Here is a 23,676-nt window from a genome sequence, read left to right as displayed (position 1 = left end):
CAAGAAACTGAAAACTGACCAGGCAAATTTGAATTAAATATCTAGAAATACAAAATTCAGTAACATTTAGATAGAAAAAATTGTAAACTGATTCAACAGCAGATTAGACCCATCTTAAGAGACAATAAATGAAAAAAAAAGACAATAATGAAAACACAGATCTGAAGAAATGATCATCAATGTAAAAAAGCTACAAACAATATAGTTTTAGGCATATGACATTCTGGAAAAAGCAAAACTATGGAGACAGTAAGATTAATGGTTCTCAGGGATTAGCAGGTAGGAAAAGATGAAAAGGCAAAGTATGGACAGTTTTTAGGGCAGTAAAAATACTCCTAACACCATAACGATGGACCCATGCCATGGTGTATTTGTTGAAAGCCACTGAATGCACAGCACCAAGAGTGAAACCTGATGTAAACTGTGGACTGTGGGTGACTATAGTGTGTCTGGGTAGGTTCAACAACGGCAACAAATGTGCTGCTCTGGTGGCGGACATGGAAGATGGGGGTGGCAGGTCTATATATGTGAGGGGGCCAAGAGTATACAGGAAATTGCTCTACCCTCCTCTCAATTTTGCTGTGAACATAAATTGCTCTGAAAAGGGACACCTGAGTGGCTCAGTCAGTTAAGCATTTGCCTTGGGCTCAGGTCATGATCTCAGGGTCGTAGGATTGAGACCCCAGTGGGGAAGGGCTCTCTGCCTACTGGGGAGTCTGCTTCTCCTTCTCTCTGCTCGTGGTCTCTCTTGCTATCTCTGTCGCTGTCTCTCTCAAATAAGTAAGTAAAATCTTAAAAAAAAAAAAAGGAAAAACAAACAGAAAAAACAAAAAAGAATCACCTAGGGACGCCTGGGTGGCTCAGTTGGTTAAGTGGCTGCCTTCGGCTCAGGTCATGATCCCAGCGTCCTGGGATCGAGTCCCACATCGGGCTCCTTGCTTGGCAGGGAGCCGGCTTCTCCCTCTGCCTCTGCCTGCCATTCTGTCTGCCTGTGCTCGCTCTCTCTTACAAATAAATAAAAATCTTAAAAAAAAATCTTAAAAAAAAAAAAAAAGAATCACCTAGCTCTATGAGAAGCAAAGAACAGATAAGATGAAGACAGGAAAAAACATGGAGGCTGTCGAATCAGAATTCCAGAAGGTGATAATTGAAAAATTAAGAGAGTGTAACTTTCAAATGAACAGAGAAGAAATAAAGAGGTGCTGTTGTTGAAATACTGATTTTAACTCAAGCTCCCTGCTCACTTCATAATCCGAGGTACATTACTTAACTATCCTAAACCATAGGGGCGCCTGGGTGGCTCAGTGGTTAAATCCTCTGCCTTCAGCTCAGGTCATTATCTCAGGGTCCTGGGATCGAGCCCCACATCAGGCTCTCTGCTTGGCAGGGAGCCTGCTTCCTCCTCTCTCTCTGCCTGCTTGTGATCTCTGCCTGTCAAATAAATAAATAAAATCTTTAAAAAAAAAAAAAAAAAAACAAAAAACAAACCTATCCTAAACCATGGTTTTCTCATTTGTAAAATGGGGCAATAATGCTGACCTCAGAGGTGGTATGGCCATTAGGTGAAATCCGAGTATAGCACTTGGCACAGAACCCAATAAATGTCACCTGTTGGCAATTAAAAAATAATTTTACCTATGAAGCAGACAGTAAGTTGGTAGCAAATTAAGAATGAGATGAAAATGAAATAAGCATCCCTGGATAATGGTTTGATTTCTAAATTTCTGGAAGGCAGAGGCAGGATTCAACCCTTCTTCATTTGTTAATTCTGCAAAAGACCCTTCGGAGAGGATCCAATTTTTGTCTGTATCCCTGCTGTTCCTTCTTCAAACACCAATCCTTCTCCAGGACATTCTCCAAATCCTTCCAAATTTGCAAGTGGGTGTGAGAGAAAACGATTCTAATGCTTTTATTCCTTGCCTCAAGTTCTACTTTATAAACTGATTAAACAAAGAGGATAAAGAGAGATAAGAAAACCACATACTTACTTTTCATTAATTTTCCTGATAATTCCTTCAGTGGTGAAGAGGGACTATTTCTACTGGCTACTAGAAGTCTAGAGGAGGATTCTTGGATTTCCATGGAAACTGGATGCGTTCCTGTTCTGGCCATTTCAAGATGGAGAGAATGGGCACTGTCACATTCTCGGGAAAGCAGCAAGTGATTCTGAATGTTGCTAGTTCTATTGTTCAGGTCAATTCCTTCGGATTGAGTCATAAGCAGTTGAGCTGAGCTTGAATCCTCCAATCGCTTGTCAAGAGACTCAGTTACAAAAGATGTTGCAGTTTCATGCTTCTTAGATGGAGAGACAGGCTCAGCCAATGCACTATGCTTCACGGTGCTGAGACTGTGTGCTCTTATTCGGGACCAAGTTGTAGAGTGAAAACTTTCAGCTTCTAACCAAAATTTAACCAAATGCTCCATTCGCCGAAGTTCCATGAATTGAATAAAATAAGGAAGAACAACAATGTCATGCAGGACTTGTTCAAGAGTCTTTGAAAGACTTGATTTGGTCTCTTGAGTCTGGTAGTCCAGACAAGATCTGCCTGAAAGAAGCAAAAGATTAGCAGTTCAGTAACAAATAATTTAAGATTAATAGATTAGTCAGCCACAATCAGCTTAGTGGCACCAGAATTCTTGAATAAAAGTTTACTTCCCGGGTGCCTGGGTGGCTCAGTGGGTTAAAGTCTCTGCCTTCAGCTCAGGTCATGATCCCAGGGTCCTGGGATCCAACTCCGCATTGGGCTCTCTGCTCAGCAGGGAGCCTGCTCCCTCCTCTCTCCGCCTGCCTCTCTGCCTACTTGTGATCTCTCTCTGTCAAATAAATAAATAAAATCTTTAAAAAAAAAAAAAAAGTTGGAGCGCCTGGGTGGCTCAGTGGGTTAAAGCCTCTGCCTTCGGCTCGGGTCATGACCCCAGGGTCCTGGGATCGAGCCCTGCGTCGGGCTCTCTGCTCTGCGGGGAGCCTGCTTCCTCCTCTCTCTCTCTTTCTCTCTCTGCCTGCCTCTCTGCCTACTTGTGGTCTCTGTCTGTCAAATAAATAAATAAAATCTTAAAAAAAATAAAAAATAAATAAATAAAAGTTTACTTCCCTAGCAATTTAATGAATATAAAGAACTAGAAATACTGTCACTGTGACTGCTAAACAGGCAAAGAAACAAGTGTTCGAACTTAATTCAACTATTAAAAAGCTCTTTAATTCAATTATTCTTATCTGACTTTTATGGCAGTTCAGACCATGGAAATTCTTGGGGAAAAAAAAATCTTACGAAAATAGTACCAAAGAAAGGCGGCCAATAAAAATATGAAAATATATTCCATCTAATTAAAAATGCCAGAAGAGCAAATTAATATAAATTTTTGTCTGTCAAACTGGAAGATGTTTTTTCAAAAAATAATAATAAAACCCAACAAAGGCACAACAGAACAGGCAACACTGTCACCCACTGATGATGAAAATAAAAAATAACAAAACCTCTTTGGAAGAACATTCAGGAACAGAGAGCAAAGCTTTAAAAATCTGCATGACTGGGCGCCTGGGTGGCTCAGTGGGTTAAGCAGCTGCCTTCGGCTCAGGTCATGATCTCAGGGTCCTGGGATCGAGTTCCGCATCGGGCTCTCTGCTCAGCGGGGAGCCTGCTTCCCCCTCTCTCTCTCTGCCTTCCTCTCCATCTACTTGTGATTTCTCTGTGTCAAATAAATAAATAAAATCTTAAAAAAAAAAAAAAGCACCTGCATGATTTCGCAACCCAGTAACGCCACCTCTAGGAACTTTTCCTGAAGAAAAATTGTCCATGAGTGCATGGCCAGAAAAATGTTACCAATGCTCAGTGTTTGTTACAACAGAATAAAGAGTAGCTCTGGAATTTTTATCTTGAGAAATAAAACTAAACTTACCAAAATTTAATAAAAATAAGTTCATTGTATATGTAACTAAATTTAGGTTACGATTATAACCACAAACTATTAGAATAAACAAAAACATTTTTTTTTAACATTTAAAGCATTGACATTTTGAGGTTCAGCTTCATAAAATTAGCAGGGTTTGATCATTTTTTCAAAATGGCTTTTCTTAATCCTTTGATATTCAAATTATTTTCTTTTGAAACACTTCATGTGTCATCCTTGCCGGCTGTCTCTCTTTTTTTTTTTTTCTTTTTTTTTCCGAGAGAGAGGGCGCGAGTGAGCAAGCACAGCCCAACCCAACACCGGCTCTAATCTCATGACCCTACCTGAGCTGAAATCAAGAGTGGGGTGCTTAACTGACTGTGCTACCCAGGCGCCTCCTGGGTGTCTCATGTTCAAGGTTAACCAGTACATCTCTGTCAACCTCCCTTTCTTGAACTTCACAAAATTCTGATCCTTTGCAAGATTTACCAATTTTTAAATTAAAATTTTAATTCTGAGATAATGGTAAGTTCAAATGCAACAATAAGATACAATACAGGGAGATCCCATGTACCCTTTACCGAGGTTCCCCAAGGTAACATCTTACATTACCGTATTACAGTATCACATCAAGGTACTGATGTTGCTACAACCACCAATCTTACTCTGATCTTCCCATTTCACCTGTACATACCTGTGGACTTCATTCCATGCAAGGGAATCCATGCAACTTTACCCTGGGTAACTGCCAAGTTACTGAACAGTTCCAATGCCACATGGATGCCTCATGTGGCCTTTTGTAACCACCTCCTCCATTCCTCGGCCCTGGCAAACACTACTCTATCCTTCATTTCTCTAATTTGTCATTTCAAAAATATTATACAAATGGAATCCTACTGCGCATAACCTTTTGGGACTGGCTTTTGACGCTCAGCACAATTCCCTTGGGACTCACCCAAGTTGTGAGGTAAATCAATAGTGTGCTCTTCTTCATGGCTGAGCAGTATTCTGTGGTATGCAAGTACCAGTGTGTCTAACCACTCACTCGATGCTGCAAGACAGCCGGTTTTCGGCTTTTAAGCTGCTATGGACATCGGGGTACAGGCTTTTGTGGGAATGTAAGTTTCCACTTCTCTAGGATAAAAGCTGAAGAGTGCAACTGCAGGGTCATATGACATCTGCACGTTCTGCTCCACAAGAAACACCAAACTATTTTACAGAGTGCCTGTACCATTTCACATCCCCACCAGCAACACAGGTGTAATCCAGTAAAACTTACAATTTTACTTTGTGATCAATACAAATGCTGTTTGCAGTGTACTGCTGAGTGTGGCCCACAGACACTCTGACATCTTTGAAGATATACAACTGTTAAGCAAATAGGTCAAAAGACGGGCTAATTTTATTAGACATCAACTTATTCACTTTTCTTTCAATTTATGATGCCATGACACACAACTTTTATGAAGTGCAGAACTGTGGGTAACGAAAATTCGATCTCCTTCATATCTTTTTTGGGGGCAGGGGGGAAGAAGTTATTTTAACATAGTAGGGATCCTATTACACTCACTGTTATGTGACCTGCTTTTTGCACTTTAACCTTAGATATTTCTCTAGGTCATCTTCGGACTTTTAAATGGCTCCCTAATATTCCAGATGCGGGGACACCACAATGTACCCAGGCGCTTCTCCATCGCCAGATATGTACATGTTGTTCCTCATTTTTTGCTTTCACAAATAACACTGCAATAAAAGCTTTATACATACTTGCATCTACATCTTTTGGCATACCTCTGAGGGCTAGATCTTCTATTTTACATTCTGATAACTACTTCCACACTGCCTTCCAAAAAAATCTTCATCAATCTACACTTCCACTAAATAGGACTGGCTATTTCTCTTCATCTCCGTTACCATTCAAATTGTCAAACTTTAAAGATTTGCTGATGTGTTAGGGAGAACATTAACTCATTACTTAAATTTGCAATTTCCTGAGTATGAGTGAAATGAGGCATCTTGTTCATATAATTACTGGTTAAATTTATTTCTTCTTCTGGAAATGGCCCTTTTTTTTTTAAACTGAGAATGCTTTATAATTTTGCTTATGGGAACGTAATAGAGTATCATTTGTTATACTTGTAGCTGTTATTTTTATTTACTTTTTAAATTTTATTTATTTTTTATAACATTTTATTTATTCATTTGACAGTGACAGAGATAGCGAGAAAGGAAACATAAGCAGGGGAAGTAGGAGAGGAAGAAGCTGGCTTCCCGCCGAGCAGGGAGCCTAATGCGAGGCTCGATCCCAGGACCCCGGGATCATGACCCGAGCGGAAGGCAGACACCTAATCAATGAGCCCCCAGGTGCCCCAAATTTTAAGAAGGCTCCATTCCCAATGTGGGGATCAAACTCACAACCCACAGATCAAGAAACGCATGCTCTTATCTTAAATACATTTTTCCAAAGCACATTCCCATTATACAGTTCTAGTATCCTCCAGCAAGAGTTTCCCATAACAGACTCAATCCTTCCTACTAGAAGTTAACAAAAAGTGAGTCACTTACCCAGGTCGCCAAAATAAGCAGCCTCCATGTGGCTTGGCTGCTTCTTAAGTGTTGCTGTCCTGCTACTTGAAAAGGAGTCCATGTTGACAGAAATGGCATTGATTGCAACATGACTTGGTTCTGCTGCATCCAGCAAGGCATGATTTTTAGTGCTTTTTTGTGGGGAATGTACAGATATTGAAGCTATAATTTAGGGGGGGGGAGGTTAAAAATTAAACATAATTTGATAGCCTAAAAATGTCTCCTAAAGGACTTTAAGAGAACTTTAAAAATTAAATTTTGTAACACCTCCCTTAAACATACACACTCAACGAAAAATACTTAACGGGAAAGGGAATCAAACAGCAGAAAACTGGAAAGCAATGTCCTATTATTATTTATAACTCTCAAAATACTGTGCCAAAAACGGAACTTAAAACAAGAGATGTTTCTTTGAGAACTTCTACTGATGACAGAAAGTACCAAAGACAGAAAACATTCTGATATAGGGACCTTTTCAATTCCTTAATCCTTTTTGTCCAAGGCACAAAACTAAAACTTGTGAAATGGGGTAAAAATGAGAAAAACATTCTTCAGAATACTTATTTTATTTTATTTTTTTGTCAGAGGAAGAGAGAGAGGGAGTGCACAAGCCGGGGGAAACAGCAGGCTGAGGGAGAAGCAGGCTCCCTGCTGAGTAGGAAGCCCAATGTGGGACTACTCCATCCCAGGACCCTGGGATCATGACCTGAACTGAAGCCAGATGCTTAAGCCACCCAGGCATCCCCTTATTTTACTTTTTAATTGGGTAACAAAATTTCTCTAATGAAAAACATTTATGATCAAGGTTCAAGCTGCTTAGAGATAAAGCACACTTAAAAAATTCACAAAACACATTTTCCTTAGTAGTCTGAAGAAACGGCCTATTGACGTCAGAATAAAGAAATTACCCATTTGCTAACAGGAAATAAGCAACTCAGTATTACAATACTGTCAAAGTAGTCCTCTGACCTTGTTGCTACAGCTGGATCAGCATTCAAACTCTTCTATTTATTCCATACAAATATTAAAGACTCTTAGTAAAGGTTTTTAAAAAGTGTTGGCCTAGCGCATTGCTATAGCAAGGACAGAAGGGACACCTGGGTGGTACAGTCGGCTAAGCGTCTGCCTTCTGCTCAGGTCATGATCCCAGAGTCCTGGGACGCAGTTCCATACACAGAGCTTCCTGCTCTGTGGGGAACCTGCTTCTCCCTCTGCCTGCTACTCTCCCTGCTTGTGCTCTCTCTCTAACAAATAAGTAAAATCTTAAAAAAGAAATTTTTAAAAATGCCCACCATGTCGGAAATGGTCTCCTTCCCTGACTCCTCCTCCTGAGGCTCTCTGCTCTTTTATTCTTTTTGCTAGAAACATTTACTCTCAAACCTTTTAATTATTACTAGAGCCAACTTTTCTGAAAAGATTATTTAAACCTGTAAGTACTCCTCTTTTTCCCCACAAATAAACTTGAGACCCTGACACATCTGTTAAAATAAATAAAACCAGATAAAATAGGTACCTAAAATCTAAACAGATATCTAAAGGAGATTTTTAAAAAGAGTTATTAGGGGACGTCCGGGTGGCTCAGTCATTAAGCATCTGCCTTTGGCCCAGGCCATAATTCCAGCATCCTGGGATTGAGCCCCACTTCGGGCTCCCTGCTCGGTGGGGAGACTCCTTCTCCCTCTCACACCGCCATCCTGCCCCTGCTTGTGTTCCCTCTCTCACTATGTCTCTCTCTGTCAAATAAATAAATAAATACATTAAAAAACAACAAAAAAAAAACCAGTTATTAGTAACTCTGGTTGACTCAAGGGGAACGTCTCACTCACACTCTGGACCTCTCTGCAGCAGCTCATAGGGTACATTTCTATGGAACTGGAGCCCCAGGGAGTAAGCCCTGACCTGCATCTGACACCTGGCCTTACCTTTCACAAATACCGTATATAAAGCATCAACATCCTACTCAAAGCCTACAGGCTCCCTAGGTTCTCTGTCTAAACTCTCTGTTCTGGTCTCTAAGGTCCTTACAACTGGGTATCAATCTTCTGTGAAAATACCCCCTTACTTGTCTGAAGGTCCCTTTGCCCAATATATACTCAAAGAAGAGGCTGGGCCGTTAGGGAAAAGAGAAAGAACTGCCTCTTTCACTCAAATCCTTATTATTCAACTTTTATATAGATTAAGTCCCATTTCTACAAACCCTTCCCTACACTTCAAAAACCACGTGCTGATCTCAAATTCCTCTGAACTCCTCACAATATTTCATCTAACTAAGCCATCATGTTCAGGGCCTCTTCTGCTACAAGAGCTACCAGAGTAGTACCTCTGGTACTACTTGTACTGGGGGCTCGATACACATTTTTTGGAGGGTATATTACTTCATTATTATCTCTTACACCAATTTTTGCAAGACCAGTATTTTCCTCAAATTTTTTAAAATTTTTATTTATTTATTTGACAGAGATCACAAGAGGGCAGAGAGAGAGAGAGAGAGAGAAGGAAGCAGGCTCCCTGCTGATCAGAGAGCCCGATAGGGGCTCAATCCCAGGACCCTGAGAACATGACCTGAGCCAAAGGCAGAGGCTTTAACCCAGGCACCCCTATTTTCCTCATTTTTGAGATGCAGAAAGACAAAAGTTAAATACTTGATACATGTCAATGAGATAGTAGTTGTTTCAACAGGCAGAACTTGAGCTTTGGTCTGCCAGACTCTAGAAAAATCACCCTTTTACCTTTGGTTGGAAACTCAGACTCTAGAATTATGTGGATAAAATAATATATGTAAATGTCTCCAAGTACCTCCCACCCACCATTCCAAAATTGAACATATAATTTCCCAACTTGGTTCTCCACCAGTCACACAGTTAGGCAAGCCAGAAAAGTAGGTGTTAATCTGGAACCTTCCTATCCCTTACACCTCCTATTTAATCAATAACAAAGTTCTATCCATTTTTGCTCTGAACTGATCACTCCATCTCTCTTTATTTTCATCACTGTAGATCCAGCCCATGCCATCTGTGGACTCACTTGATGAATGTTCCTCTCCCCTATCAATCTGTAAGTTCAGTGAGTACAGGAGCCAAGTCTTTTTTTTTTGCCTAGCCTCAGTTTTTGGCTAATGCCTATAACAGAAAAGTTGTTCAAGAAATGGTTGTTATTAGTATGTTGGTGTATTTGCTACTATTCCACGTCTAAGCTCTAATCATACTGCAAACTTCTTGAGGGCCTGTTTCCTATGAAAGGAAGATTCTGTAAGATTCTGTTCTGTAAGATTCTAAGGTAAGCCAGTGAATGCTAAGCACAGATTATGTACTGTCACAGGGTAGGAACATGGAATATTTTTAGCCAGGTACAGTTTCAGAAGTTAGGCAGGCCAACCCTCTCACTCCACAAATGAAGAATCCGAGGAAGGTTACAGGTCTTCCCAAGGTCACACTGTTAGTAGCAGTTTAGAGTAGAAGACCTGAGAAATCTAAAGTGCCTGAGACATCAAACCCCTTCCTTCTACATTCGGATCTCATCTTTACACATGCTGCTTGCTAAGGGCTTGAAGTCTTTATCAAAGTCAATCAAATTCTGCTTAAGGAAAGCAGTATGAACCAACACGGTTCATAAACACCTGGCTTAAAATTAACAGAAGTAAGCAGAAAATAAGACTGTAAAGTACCCTAGCTCTTCCCTAATATTACAAATCTCTTAAGTTATAATTAGTCACTCTCCAGCAAACTGAGCATAAATGGTTAATACTCAATGCTAGCCACATAAGATACAAACATCTGAAAAAGAGTCTAAGTAGCGGGCACCTGGGTGGCTCAGTGGGTTAATGCCTCTGCCTTCGGCTCAGGTCATGATCCCGGAGTCCTGGGATCGAGCCCCGAATTGGGCTCTCTGCTCAGCAGGGAGCCTTCTTCCCTTCCTTCTCTCTCTGCCTGCCTCTCTGCCTACTTGTGATCTCTGTCTGTCAAATAAATAAATAAAATCTTAAAAAAAAAGTCTAAGTAGCAATCTATAGATCTCATGTAAATAGATTTTATTTATGAAATTTACATTAATGGCTATATAAACAATTTCCATTATAATTTTCCATTCCAATCTTTGTAATTAATATAATAAAATCAGTCAAAGCTATAGTAGAGATTACAACCTAAAGAAGCATGCTCTAGCCTATAAACATAGATAATATACTGATTACAATAAAGTACTCTGGATAAATTTAAGTTAAGACCATTCATCCAAAGTAACAGAGAAGTAAAAACTGTAATGATCCATACTTCCGGGTAAACAACAGGAAGCCAAGCCTTGTAAGTGGAAGTTCTTTACTCCAGAGCTGTCAGCTGAGTTCAGAGTATTTTTCACTTTGGGTTTTTTTGTTTTTGTGTTTTGTTTTGTTTTTTTAAGATTTTATTTATTTGGCAGCGATCACTAGTAGGCCGGGGGTGGGGTGAGCGGGGAGCAAGCTCCCTGCCAAGCAGAGAACCTGATATGGGGCTCGATCCTAGGACCCTGGGATCATGACCTGAGCCAAAGGCAGAGGCTTTACCCCATTGAGCCACCCAGCAGGCACTTTCTGTTTTGTTTTTAAAGATTTATTTATGGGGCACCTGGGTGGCTCAGTCAGTTAAGCCTCTGCCTTCAGCTCAGGTCATAATCCCAGGGTCCTAAGATCGATCTCTGCATCTGTTTCCTTTCTTGGCGGGGAGTCTGCTTCCCCTCCTCTGCCCTTCCTCCCATTTGTGCTCTCTCTGTCTCTCAAATAAAATAAATTTTAAAAAATAAAAAAAGATGTATTTATTTATTTTAGAGAGAGAGAGAGAGTGAGCACAGTGGGGAGGGGCAGATGGAGAGAGAGTCTGCAGCAGACTCCACACTAAGCCGGGAACCCAACACAGAGCTTGACCTCACGACCCTGAGCCAAAACCAAGAGCCAGACACTCAACCCATGCAGGTACCCCTCGTTTTTTTTGCTTTTTTAAAAAATAAAGTCAACTACAAACCATAAGAGATGCTCAACTATAGGAAAGAAACTGAGGGTTGCTGGAGGGGAGGTATGAGGGGATGGGGTAACGGGGTGATAGACATTAAGGAGGACACCTGATCTAATCCTGAGCACTGGGTGTTATATGCAACAGATGAATCACTAAACTCTACCTCTGACGCTAACAATACACTCAATGTTAATTCACTGATTTTAAGTTAAAAAAATAATGAAATCAACTCAATAATTCTAGTGAACAATCAAACATGTGATTAATGGAGGGCATTGGTTTACTATATCACTAGGACAGCCAACAAGTGCTTAGCAAAAGCCTATCATATATGCAGGGTGCTGAAGAATATACAGGTCGAACAAGGAAATAAGTCACAATCATAAATAATTACAAAAGAAGGCAGAGATGATTAATGGCAAAAGAGGGGGGAAGATAACAGGTTTAAATAGCCTGTAAATGCAAAGCACATCACTTTTTTAACACAATGGAACGCCACTGAACTCACCTTTAACTGACTTGACATCTGAGGTTTTCTCTTGTTCTTTGCCTTTCACTGGAAGATAAAAAAGCATCATGACCAACTTCTACAGTCAAAAAGATCCCATCTGTACAATGTAAAAATTAGACAAGCTTTGTTCTAACAGATGAATATTCACAGCTGTACAACAATGGAATAACACCTTAGAGGGGGACAGGGCGAGACAGTTGTCAGGGGAAAGGAAGTGACCCTTGAACATCGTTCAGTCAAGAGCACTGAGCGTGCTAATGGAGAGACAATGTCACAATACCTGGGTTCAAATCTAGCTTCCAACTTATTACACAGCCCTCTGACCATGGACCAGTTACTTTACTTCTCTGGGACTCAATTTCCTTGATTGATAACTTAGAACAGAAATAACAGTAATAACAACATCTACCTTAGAGGGTTATGAGTGAAAAAAAAATTAAAAAGAGCCCAGAAGAGTATGAGGTACAAGGTTAATTTAGGATGTTAACTAATATTATTAAAATGTGCCACTAGTTGCGTCTTCAAGAAAAAGAGTTCTTTGTGTATCGTATCTTACTTTTTGTGTATTCCTCTCATAGCAGCAAATAAAAACATTCTAAACTTATAATCTAAATATCTAATACTCAAGGCTTAACAACTTCTCTTAAAGTGCTACACAGTCTCTTCTCCATTATACAAAACAGTAGAAATTCTACTGCAAATATGCTAACAATGTAATATCCAAGAAAGGAAGGTACATGGCAGCTTAAGCAAAGCGTGAACTCCTACAGGATCTGACACTAAGACTATTTTTAACCTTCCTTACTTTTCTTGTATTTTTTTCCAACATTAAATTTTCTTTAACCCCACCATGAAAAGCCTATCAAAATAAAAATCTCAACATGTGCTCTTCAACAGTCAACACCTTTTGAAAGGCTAGTAGCAGGAAATAACAAGCTCTCAAAGTATCAGATAAATTAATCCATCAACAAGTATGTGAGTGCCTCTTATGTGCTAGACATTGTCCTGGCTCAGGAAGGAACAGTCCTGTCTTCAAGAAGTCTACATACAAGAATGTGGAGACAAACATGAACAAAAATTATCATTTCAGGTACTGATCACTGCTGTTGGAAAGAAAAAAATAATAATAAGGTAATGTAGTAGAAGCAACTGGGTTGCATCTGCAAACTGACTGCTTCTCCTACTTGAAACATGAACTTGTCTGGACTTCCAAGGCACTCGACTCCCTGGTTTCCAGCTGCTCCTTCTCAGTTTATTGCCTGGTCAACTTCTACCTACTGAGAGTTTCTCAGAGAAAGTTGGGCACCTTTTCTTTTCACTACGTACACATGTGTATTTCCTGGCTGAGCTTACCCATTCTGAAGGCTTTCAATACCACAGACAAGCTATGAATCCTGAATTTCTATTTCTAGTGTAAAACCTTCCTGACCTTAAAATTCATTTTGTTAACCATCTACCCATCCTCTTCCAGAATTACACTCGTCCAAAATGGAACATACCATCTCTTCCCAAACCTGGTTTACTTCACTTTTCATTTTTCTCATGAATGACAGACACTCCCACCCCAGTTTCTCAGGCCAAAAATCTTGGAGTCATTCTTAACATGTCTCTCCTTTACTTCCCACACCCAAAACACTTCTAAGACCAACGGATTTTAACCACTAAAACATACCTCCACATTTCCACTTTTGTCACCTTCAATACATTCTCATCAATCAGATCTCGTCAATACTTGAAACAGACAAGTACACACACAATCCGACAATAACCACATTAGTGTTTTTTGCCTTACTTGCCTTTTCCCCCCAAATATTATATAAAGGGTCCTATGACTCACTACCTGATCCCACTACTCTTCCCTTCCCAGAGATAAATACTTCCCTAAATTGGATGTGTTTTTTACCATTTATGTTTTTACACTATTACTACCTGAGTGTAAAACACGCAGTTATTCTATAGATCTTTAAAAATGAAATGAATAGTATTCTTCTACACATATCTGAAACTTGTATTCATCCCATAATTTGACTTGTCTATACTGATGCATTCATGTAGCTCTAGTACTTTCATTTTAGCTGCTGAATTTCTAAAATACACCTTTATTGATTTATTTTAGTACATGTCTTCCTATGTAGTTTATATGTAAGAATTTCTCTAGGAGGGGTGCCTGGGTAGCTCAGATAGTTGAGCATCCGCCTTCAGCTCAGGTCATGATCTTCAGGTCCTGGGATCAAGCCCCACATCAGACTCCCAGCTCAGCCATGAGTCTGCCTCTCCTTCTCCCTCTGCCCCTCTCCCTGCTTGTGCGCGCTCTCTCTCGCTCTCTCTCTCTCTCAAATAAATAAATATAATCTTTAAAAAAAACTTCTCTAGGATAAAACACTATAAGTAGAATTAATAGGTAACCAGTGATGGGCAGTTTTAATGAAAGTGGCCATTTAATTAATATTTTTCAAATGGTATTTGATGGTATTTTTAATTCATTTCCTTGAGTTCCTCCGAGGAAATATCCTTTTGTATTTATTGGGTATTTAGGTATCTTCTTTTATGGGCTGGCTACTCAATTCCTTTGTCCTTTACTTATTTGCAGAAATTCCACTCATATTCTGGATGTTAATCCTTGGTGTTGCAAATACCTTATGTGTATTTTATTGTATGGAAGCTTTAAATTTTAATGTAGCCAAATTTACATTATGTGGATTGTATTTTCCTATGTCTTAAAGATATCCTTTCCTAGCCCAGGATCAGATTTTTTTTCCCCTCTGTATTTTCTTCCATATGATTTCAAATTTTGCTTTTTAGAATTCTGGGCTCTTATCTGCCTGTATTTATTTGTTTGTCGATATTGGGAAACTACAGCTCATGGGCCAAATCAAGCCCACCTTCAGTTTTTTATAAATAAAGTTTTAGTTTAACACAGCCATGTCCATTTGTTAACATATAATCTATGGCTACAAGGACACCATCTTGTCTTGTACAGAAAATTAACTGACCCCTGATGTATATGATACGACATAGAAAAATCCTAATTATTTTTCTGCCAGAGGGACAGCAAACATCACTTACTGATTAGTCCAACCTTTCTCAACTAAACAGGAACTCTTTATATACCAAGTTCTCATACATACATGGGTTTGTTCCTGGGCATTTAATTTCAGTCTTAATTACTTAACCATATAATCAGCCTTTGACAGGGCCAAGTCCTCTACCTTAGTCTCTTACAAAACTACCTGCTCTATTAATTATAGGGTCAACTTGTCCTGATCCTAAAACCCCCATAGGAATTTTTAAAGTAGCACTGACTGAATGATTAATGTGGGGGAGAGTTCACATCTTTCTGGGATTGAGTCTTTCTATCCATGAGCATAGTATACCTCTCCATTTATCTGGGTCTTCTTTCATGTCAAATTAGGTTTTGTAAACTCTATAATGATTTTAGTTTTGTTTTTACTGGCATATAGTGGTAAAACTGAGTTTTAAATAATCCCATATAAACACATATATTTTTAAAACCCAGCTGAACTCTTTTAAATTTTATGAGTTCTAAAAGTATGAGTGTAGATCTTCTTCAGTTTTTTTATATATGCAATTATGTTATCTGGGACTAACGATTCCTTTGTCTCCTTTCCATTCCAAAACTTAAAATTTCCCTACTTTTTGTTTTGTGCTATTGTGAAGACTATATTAGCTTTCTTTTTGTCTAATATCCCTGATATATTTTCCCATCCTTTTACTTTTAACCTTCTTATGATACTTTTTTTTAATTATTAATTATTTATTTATTTTCAGAAAAACAGTATTCATTATTTTTTCACCACACCCAGTGCTCCATGCAAGCCGTGCCCTCTATAATACCCACCACCTGGTACCCCAACCTCCCACCCCCCGCCACTTCAAACCCCTCAGATTGTTTTTCAGAGTCCATAGTCTCTCATGGTTCACCTCCCCTTCCAATTTACCCAAATTCCCTACTCCTCTCTAACACCCCTTGTCCTCCATGCTATTTGTTATGCTCCACAAATAAGTGAAACCATATGATAATTGACTCTCTCTGCTTGACTTATTTCACTCAGCATAATCTCTTCCAGTCCCGTCCATATTGCTACAAAAGTTGGGTATTCATCCTTTCTGATGGAATGATCCTTGTTATACTAAATGGCATACAGGAGGAATCTAGTCTTTTCACTGGGACAGCCCATTTCTGTTTATTGTGATTACTGCTCTAGATGTCTGAAGAAGATCATTCTTAAAACTGTGTAAATTTGGGGCGCCGGAGTGGCTCAGTGGGTTAAAGCCTCTGCCTTCAGCTCAGGTCATGATCCCAGGGTCCTGGGATCAAGCCCCACATCGGGCTCTCCGCTGAACAGGGAGCCTGCTTCCTCCTCTCTCTCTCTCTGCCTACTTGTGATCTGTCTGTCAAATAAATAAAATCTTAAAAAAAACTGTGTAAATTTGTTGATTTCTCCTGGTAATTCTGTATATTTTGCTTTATGTATTTTGAGACTGATATTAGGTGCAAAGCAGTTCAGAGTTTTATCTTCCTACTACCGTTTTCATTTTATCATAATGTAGTCACCTTTTTATCCCTGATGATGTTTTGTTGTTTCAAGTATGTCATCTGCCAAATAGCTTTCTTCTGGTTGACATTTGTCTGCTATATCCTTCCATCCAGTTATTTTCAATTTCTCTATGTCCTTATGTCTTAGTTGTGTTCCCAGTAGTTTATTGCTGGATTTTGGTTTATTATCCAGCCTAACTTTTTGTCTTTTAGCCATACAGTCTTTACATTTATTGTGACTACTGATTTAGGTTTATTTCAACTACATTATTCTATATTGCTAACTATACTTTTTCTTGTTTCTTTATTTCCTTGTATTATGAAACATCTAAAACAAAGACAATACTAGAATTTAATCTGAGTAATACTCGGGTTTGTCAAATCTTAAGATTATGCTACATTTGCTTCTAAAAATTTTTCAAAAGAAGACATGCATGTGAAAATTAATTCTCTCCCTGATTGGATTTCCCCTTCTCCCCAGGGAGATAATTTCATAAAATAGATTATTGTCTCCACCTACAGTTTTACTCATTAACATATTTCTGTATCTGTAAACAACATATAGCATTGATTGAAGGTTTTTAAACTTTATATAAGTAGTCCTACCAACTGCCATTCCCAACGGCAGCATACCCTAACCAAATCTTGGTAGAGTCGAGCTTTAATCCCATCCTTCAGGAGTTCTCAAGAACTTTACTGCCTCAAGTAACACCTCTCTCTTCTGTATCATTTTCTCCCTCTCTACCAGATCATTTCTATCACCATACAAACATGTTCTAGCATCTTTTATCTTAAAAAAAGAAAAAAAAATCGCTTAACCCAAGAGCCCCTTTTAGTTCCTTTTCACTGCAGTTTCTTGAAAAGGGTGTTTTTACTCTTGCTACTTTTCCACACTTCACCTTCTCCCTCCAACCCATTCCACTGATACTGATACCTCTCTCAAAAGTCATCAATTACTTCCACATTATCAAACTAAGTAGTTATTTCATCTTGATCCTGCAAGTGACATTCAACACAACACACCCTTCTTTTTTAAACACTATCTTCTCTTAGCTTCCATGATATCACACTCCTTTATAACTGGTATTTTTTTTAAGGTATATCTTTCTCCACGCATGTACCTTTTTTTTAAAAGCTTTTATTTATTTATTTGACAGAGATCACAAGTAGGCACAGAGGCAGGCAGAGAGAGAGGAGGAAGCAGGCTCCCCGCTGAGCAGAGAGCCTGATGCAGGGCTCGACCCCAAGACCCTGGGATCATGACCTGAGCCGAAGGCAGAGGCTTTAACCCACTGAGCCACCCAGGTGCCCCTGGTATTTTATTTTTGATTCCCCTTTGCCAATGGCTCATGTTCCTCTATTTAACTTTTTTAAAAAGTTTTTTGTAAAGATTTATTCTTTTGAGAGAGAGAGACACAGACAGACAGACAGAGTACAAGCAGGGGGAGAAGAAGAGGGAGAAGCAGACCTCTGTAGAACCGGAAGTGACATGGGGCTCAATCCCTGGACCTGGAGATCATGATCTGAGCTAAAGGCAGTTAAAGGCCAGCCATCTGAGCCATCCCAGGTGCCCCTCAATTTAACTTCTAAAAGCTGGCTTAACTCCAGAACTTTCACCAAGGCTCTGTTCTTGTGTACAGTATGGCAGGAAATGCTACCTGGCCACAGAACTCATTTTCCTCTTTCTAGCAAGAGGACTATAGCCTATTCGCTAGCTACTAGGTGGCTAGTTACTCTACATTTCCCAGAAGCTTTTGCAGTTATCTATGACCATATGACTAACTTCTCACCAACAGAATATGAATAGAAATAATTTTGTGCCACTTTCCTGCCAAAGCTTCTCTTTCCTCCTTACCATGGATCAGGGGACTGAGAACAGACAGAAGAGGCTATGACCCAGCTTTGACAACAGACCACACCCCAAGGGAAAGAGGTGTAACAATATGGGAGGAAAGATCCCTGAATGACTGTGAAGCAAAGCCACCCAATAAACTTGGACTGTTAAATTCAAGAGAGTAATAAAAAAAATCTATCTTTTTTGAACCATTACACTTCAGTGTATCTTTGTTATAATAGCCTTAGCCTTTCAACATAACTAATCCTCACATTTTATGTATTCTCTAGGCGATCTCATTTAGTCCCATGTCATTAATCATCAGTTATGCAAAATGTTTTTTTTTTGAAGATTTTATTTATGTATTTAACACAGAGAGAGAGCACACAAGCAGGGGGAGTGGCAGGCAGAGGAAGAGGGAGAACCAGGCTCCCTGCTGAGTGTAATGCAGGGGCTCGATCTCAGGATCCTGGGATCATGACCCGAGCTGAAGGCAGTGGCTTATCCGACTGGGCCACCCAGGTACCCCTGCAAAATATTTCTAAAGCCAGACCCGTATCTCAAGTTGTGACCTCTTCCTAGAACTACAGATTCATACATCCCACTGCTTCCTTGACGTATCCACATGGATGTCTGTTACACAAAGTCCTAATTGCCAAAAACAGTTCTTAATTCTTCCTGCCCCATGCTGTAAGCCCAAAACTTTCCCAGTTTTTCTTCACTCCAATCACTTGTTCAAGTTATGCTATTTCTGTCTCCAAAGCATATCCTATACCCCCTAAGTTCCAGCCTTCTTCAGGTTCCTTAAACGCACCCAGCTATTGCTGCCTTCAGACATTTGTACTTCTAGTTCTCTCTGGTTAGAATGCAGTTCCTTTGATCTTTTGTGAGGCTGGCTCTCTCCCTTCACTCAGATCTCAAACTAAATACCATCTTCTCAGACAAGCCTTCCTTTATATCTGAACAAATACTGCTGTCCTGTGATCTACTCCCACATCAGTTTAAATTCCCTGTTCAGCACTTTTTACTAGCAGATATTTTTTGTTTTTATTCATTTATTCAACAAGTATTTACCAAATTCCTAACTATGCCCAGGAACTGACCTACACATGGGGATACAGCTGTGAACAAAATCAGCTTCCATCTTAATAAAATACATAGAAAAGTAGAGGGTGATAAATGCTGTGGAGAAAGTAGGTAAGATAGGAGTGCAAGGGCTGGGGACTGCAATGTTAAAAGTAGGATGGACAGACAAAGCCTCACCAAGATGTCAAGGAGATGAGAGAACACAATAGTGGGTACCTGTGGGAAGAGGTTTCTAGGCAGAGGGGAAAAAAAATTAAGTGCAAAGGCCCTGAGGCAGGAACGTATTTGACAACAAAGAGGCCAATATAAAAAACAGTGAAAAGGAAACAGAAAACAGGAAAAGGAGAGCAGGAGATGAACACAGAGAAGAAATGGGAACAAGATTAAAGGGGGCCATGTACAGAAAGCTACTGAAGAAATTTGAAGAGATAGGGGTCAAGGTTGGAAAAAGGGAAACCAAACTGAAGCCTACAGCAAAATAACTCTGCTTTCTCTATTTCCTTTTTGCCTTTGAAGATTTTATTTATTTGAGAGAGCAGGCAAGTGAGCAAGCAAGTGCTGGCAGGGGATGGGGGATGGGGAGGTGGCGGTGGGAAGCAGAAATAAAGGGACAGAGAGAATCCCAAGTAGGCTCTCTGCTCAGCTAGGGACTCAACACAGGCCTCCATCTCACGACCCTGAGATCATGATGTGAGTCAAAATCAAGAGTCAGACGCTCAACCAACTGAGCCACCCAGGCACCCATTTTCTCTACTTTCATAAAACCAGCTTCCTCTAATTTTTAAGCTGAGATTTGAGTTACATCCTCTCAGAGGACTTAACTGTCCAATCTACAGGGATGACCACCTAGACCAGGGAGTTAATAGTCAGGGATGGTGAGAAGATGCTGAGTTTGGTTACGTTCTGGGGTAGACTTAGCAGATTTGCTTATGTAGATACAGGAGAGAAAGAAAGGTTCAAGAAGGTACTAAAGTTTTAGACTGAGCAAGTAAAAGAACAGAAATGCAATTTACTGAGGTGACAAAAAATCTGGAGTTAAATTTTGGTACAGTAACTCAAAGAGCCAGCCATCTGTCAGCCTATTATTTCTATTAACAGATATACTGTATCTATTAGGTAGAGGTATAAAGTGGACCAACAGTTGGATATACCATTCTTAACTCGGGAGAGAATTCAAGCTGGAGATGTAAATTCAGGAGTCGTCTGCATATAGGTGGTATTTAAAAATGGTATTTCAAGACTGGATGGGATCCCTAAACAGAAGCATCTAGCTTCTACTCTTGCCACATTCAGCCTGCAAAAAGCAACTACCATGATCTTTTTATAACATAATATCAAATCACTCCTCTTTAAAAATTCTAAGGGGTGCCTGGGTAGCTCAGTGGGTTAAGTGTCTGACTCCAGATTTCAGCTCAGGTCACCATCTCAGGGTCATGAGATCCAGCCCCGAAGTAGCGCCACACTGAGCATGTAGCCTACTTAAGATTCTCGCCCTCTCCCCTATCCCTCTCGCGCTCTCTCTCTTTCAAAAATAAGAATAATAATAAATTGAAATAATGTCTCTGCATTTGAAATAAAACCCAACTATGGCCTACAAAGCTCTGAATCTTGTCTATCTCTCCAAGCCCAAATCACAGTGGCCTTCCTTCCTTTCTTGAAGGACACCAAACTCGTCCTTGACTCACAACCTTTGGACATGCTCTTCCCTAGCCTCTCGTAACTCCTACTGAGCCCTTGGCTCTAAGTTCCAAGGTCACCTGCTGAGGCCCCTCTCTAACATCAAACCAAAATATGCTTCTCCTCTCACCTCATCTCTGTCATGTTATCAATTTGTAAATACACACAGGTATTAAAAGAGAAATGTATTGTCTGTTGGCCCCAGCAGACAAGAAGGTACATAGGTGCAGGGACATTTTCTTGTTCAGTGCTTAATAATGAGGGCCTAACACAGTGCCTGCCAAGCAGCAGACATTCAAAAATATTTGTCGGACAGAGACAACAGTCTATTATGTAACATGCAATCTGCCTCATTATACACAGAATGCTTTCTTTCCCCCTTAAAAAAAAAAAAACCACTTCAACACTGTCAAACAAATTAGAGCGATAAACTACACCAAGGTACATTATCAACAAAGCTTCCTTGTACCATTTTACAGGTTTCCTTCATTCAGCAGAGCTTTCATTCATTCCTCACAGTACCATTCACTCACCATGACATCAGTTACTAAAACTCTGCACGTACTTAAAAAGAATTCTTGAATTCATATCTGAATGGGGCCTTTAGGAACCACCTAATTCTTGGTTGAGAGAGGAGAAAAAAGTGGGTTAACACTTTTTTTTTTATCCCAGGTGACAGTCAGTAGCAGAGCAGTCATGTGAACCCAAGCCTCTGATAAGGTTTAGTGGTTTGTGTTTTTTCCCCCCTCTGATACCTTTTCTCTTAAATAACAAAACTTAAAGAACCATTATCACCCAAAAAGACCTACACTTGTTCATTCTGGATATATACTTTAAATGCAACACAACAACTTTATCCAGGATCAAAACTAAACTGCCTCTGCTTAAAAACTGGGCAGCTATTAAAATTGAAAATCGGAAATTTCGTTTACAAAGTGAGCGCTGCAACAGTTAAGTTGACTTGCTAAGTCATCAAAAGAAATAAGTCTTCATTAGGGAACTTTCAGCTGTAAGTAATGTTATTTAGGAACTGCAGGATCCCCCACCCCACCCCCAAAAAAGGGGAAACTAGAAAATAGCACCAGTTGAAGAAAAGAGCTTTTTCACATGTTGCTTTTAGATAGAAAACCCTCAGTATTCTAAAAAGTCAGAGACTTCCGTAACAAGGTACTAAAGGAATTTCCTTCTTCTGGATCCACCGTTTATAGACACACAGCACACAAACGCGAAAACTGGGTTTGCGCAAACAGGCATTAACTTGTACGGGCTCTGGCAAACACTTTTGGACCAGCGAGATAATTCTCCTCTGACCTCGCGCGAGGAGGCCACCTTCTCCCTCCCTGCAGAGTCCGGGAGCAAAGCAAGGCACGCAGGGGGCGTCTGCGCGGAGGCCGAGGGCCTCGCCACCACCGGGAGGAAAGCCCGTGCAGGCCCACCTACCCCACCGCCGCCCCTGAAGCCCGGCCTGGCTCCCAGCCGGAGCCCCCTCTGCTACCTTTCCTTAGGAAGAAGGACATGGCGGGGCCCGGGTCGGGGCGGAGGGCGCGGGGGGACTGTCGCGGGGAGGGCCCGGCTCCCCTCATTCAGCAACCGGCCCGGACTTCCGGGTCCGCAGTGGCCGCCGCACTAGCCTGAAAAGAGACCCTTCTTCGTGGTGTGGGCCCCACCGCCTCCTCGAGAAGACCAGGCAGCTCCTGCCGTCATATTATCAACAAGCCGCCCGCCGGGAGTTCCGGTCCTTCCCCGCGCGAGGCTTCACGGGAGGCCGACCCGCCGGCCCCGCCCCCCATCCCCGCCTCCTCTCGTGGGTGCCGGGGCACGCGCCCAGCCCGCCCACGTGATCCTGCGCGCGTGCTGCCTGTGCCCTTTCCCAGGTCCGGCGTCGCTGCCAGGGTTGGAGAGTTGCCGATCCGGTTCCCGCAAAACTGACCCTCCCGGAGCCGGAGTCTTCTCCATTCCCCGCTGTCGCCGGACCCTGGAGTGGATGGCGCGGTGCCTCAGGTCTGGGGGCGTCCGGCCGTGGGCACTCAGAGCGTGCCCTTGTACACAAGGCGAGGCCAGCACTGCTGCGCTCCCCCTTAGCCCTCCTGTTTCTCGGTTCCAGTGAGGCTGAAAGGCACAGGCCGACTATAGCAGCTTCACCCTGCACCTGCAGCCCGTGCTTGCCCAGGCGAGCAGACCAAACACACACCCCCAGTCGCGCGGATACCGCAAGGTCACGGTTCCTCGAAGGGGGAAGAGGAGGCATAACCTGTTTTATGCAGCTCCACTGACTTTCTCAATCACAGTGACCTCGGCAATAAAAAAGAAGTGGGCTTGTTTTCAGAACCAAATCCTACGAATGCTTAAGTCTGAAAGGGGCAGTAACATAAAAGCATCACCAGTAATTACAAGGCCGACTTGTGAATGATCCTTCAACCTTCGTTCAAATGCCTTTTCCCGGGTAAATCTGGCCCTCCATCCATCCCTAAAGCAGAGGGGAACGAAGTCTCCGCCGCCCTCTCAGTGTCCCTCACCACTGGGTGAGTGCGCCGATTGGGAAATAATTGAAGTG

At 41.0% G+C, this 23,676-nt stretch overlaps 1 protein-coding gene across 10 annotated transcripts in view; it reads right to left on the bottom strand.

The window, feature by feature from the left end:
* The window catches only part of LOC122906808 (A-kinase anchor protein 10, mitochondrial-like), a 52,825-nt gene extending 29,974 nt beyond the window's left edge, over positions 1 to 22,851 (bottom strand). For 7 of the 10 annotated variants that reach the window (XR_006384614.1, XR_006384617.1, XR_006384620.1 and 4 more), the window contains exon 1: positions 1,989 to 2,383. Coding sequence is in view for 1 of the 10 variants with exons in the window: in XM_044249210.1 (XP_044105145.1) it covers positions 11,965 to 12,012; positions 22,618 to 22,705 (136 nt within the window). In the remaining 9 variants the exon portion in view is untranslated. Of the gene's footprint in view, positions 1 to 1,988; positions 2,384 to 2,469; positions 2,547 to 6,563; positions 6,637 to 11,964; positions 12,013 to 22,617 lie in introns of those variants that run through there. The other 3 variants (XR_006384621.1, XR_006384622.1, XM_044249210.1) reach the window with 3 other exon arrangements.
* Between the last annotated feature and the right edge of the window lie 825 nt (positions 22,852 to 23,676).

The sequence above is a fragment of the Neovison vison genome, chromosome 5, assembly GCF_020171115.1.
Source record: "Neovison vison isolate M4711 chromosome 5, ASM_NN_V1, whole genome shotgun sequence".
Lineage (NCBI taxonomy): Eukaryota > Metazoa > Chordata > Mammalia > Carnivora > Mustelidae > Neogale > Neogale vison.
This window is presented reverse-complemented; position numbering and strand designations above follow the sequence as displayed.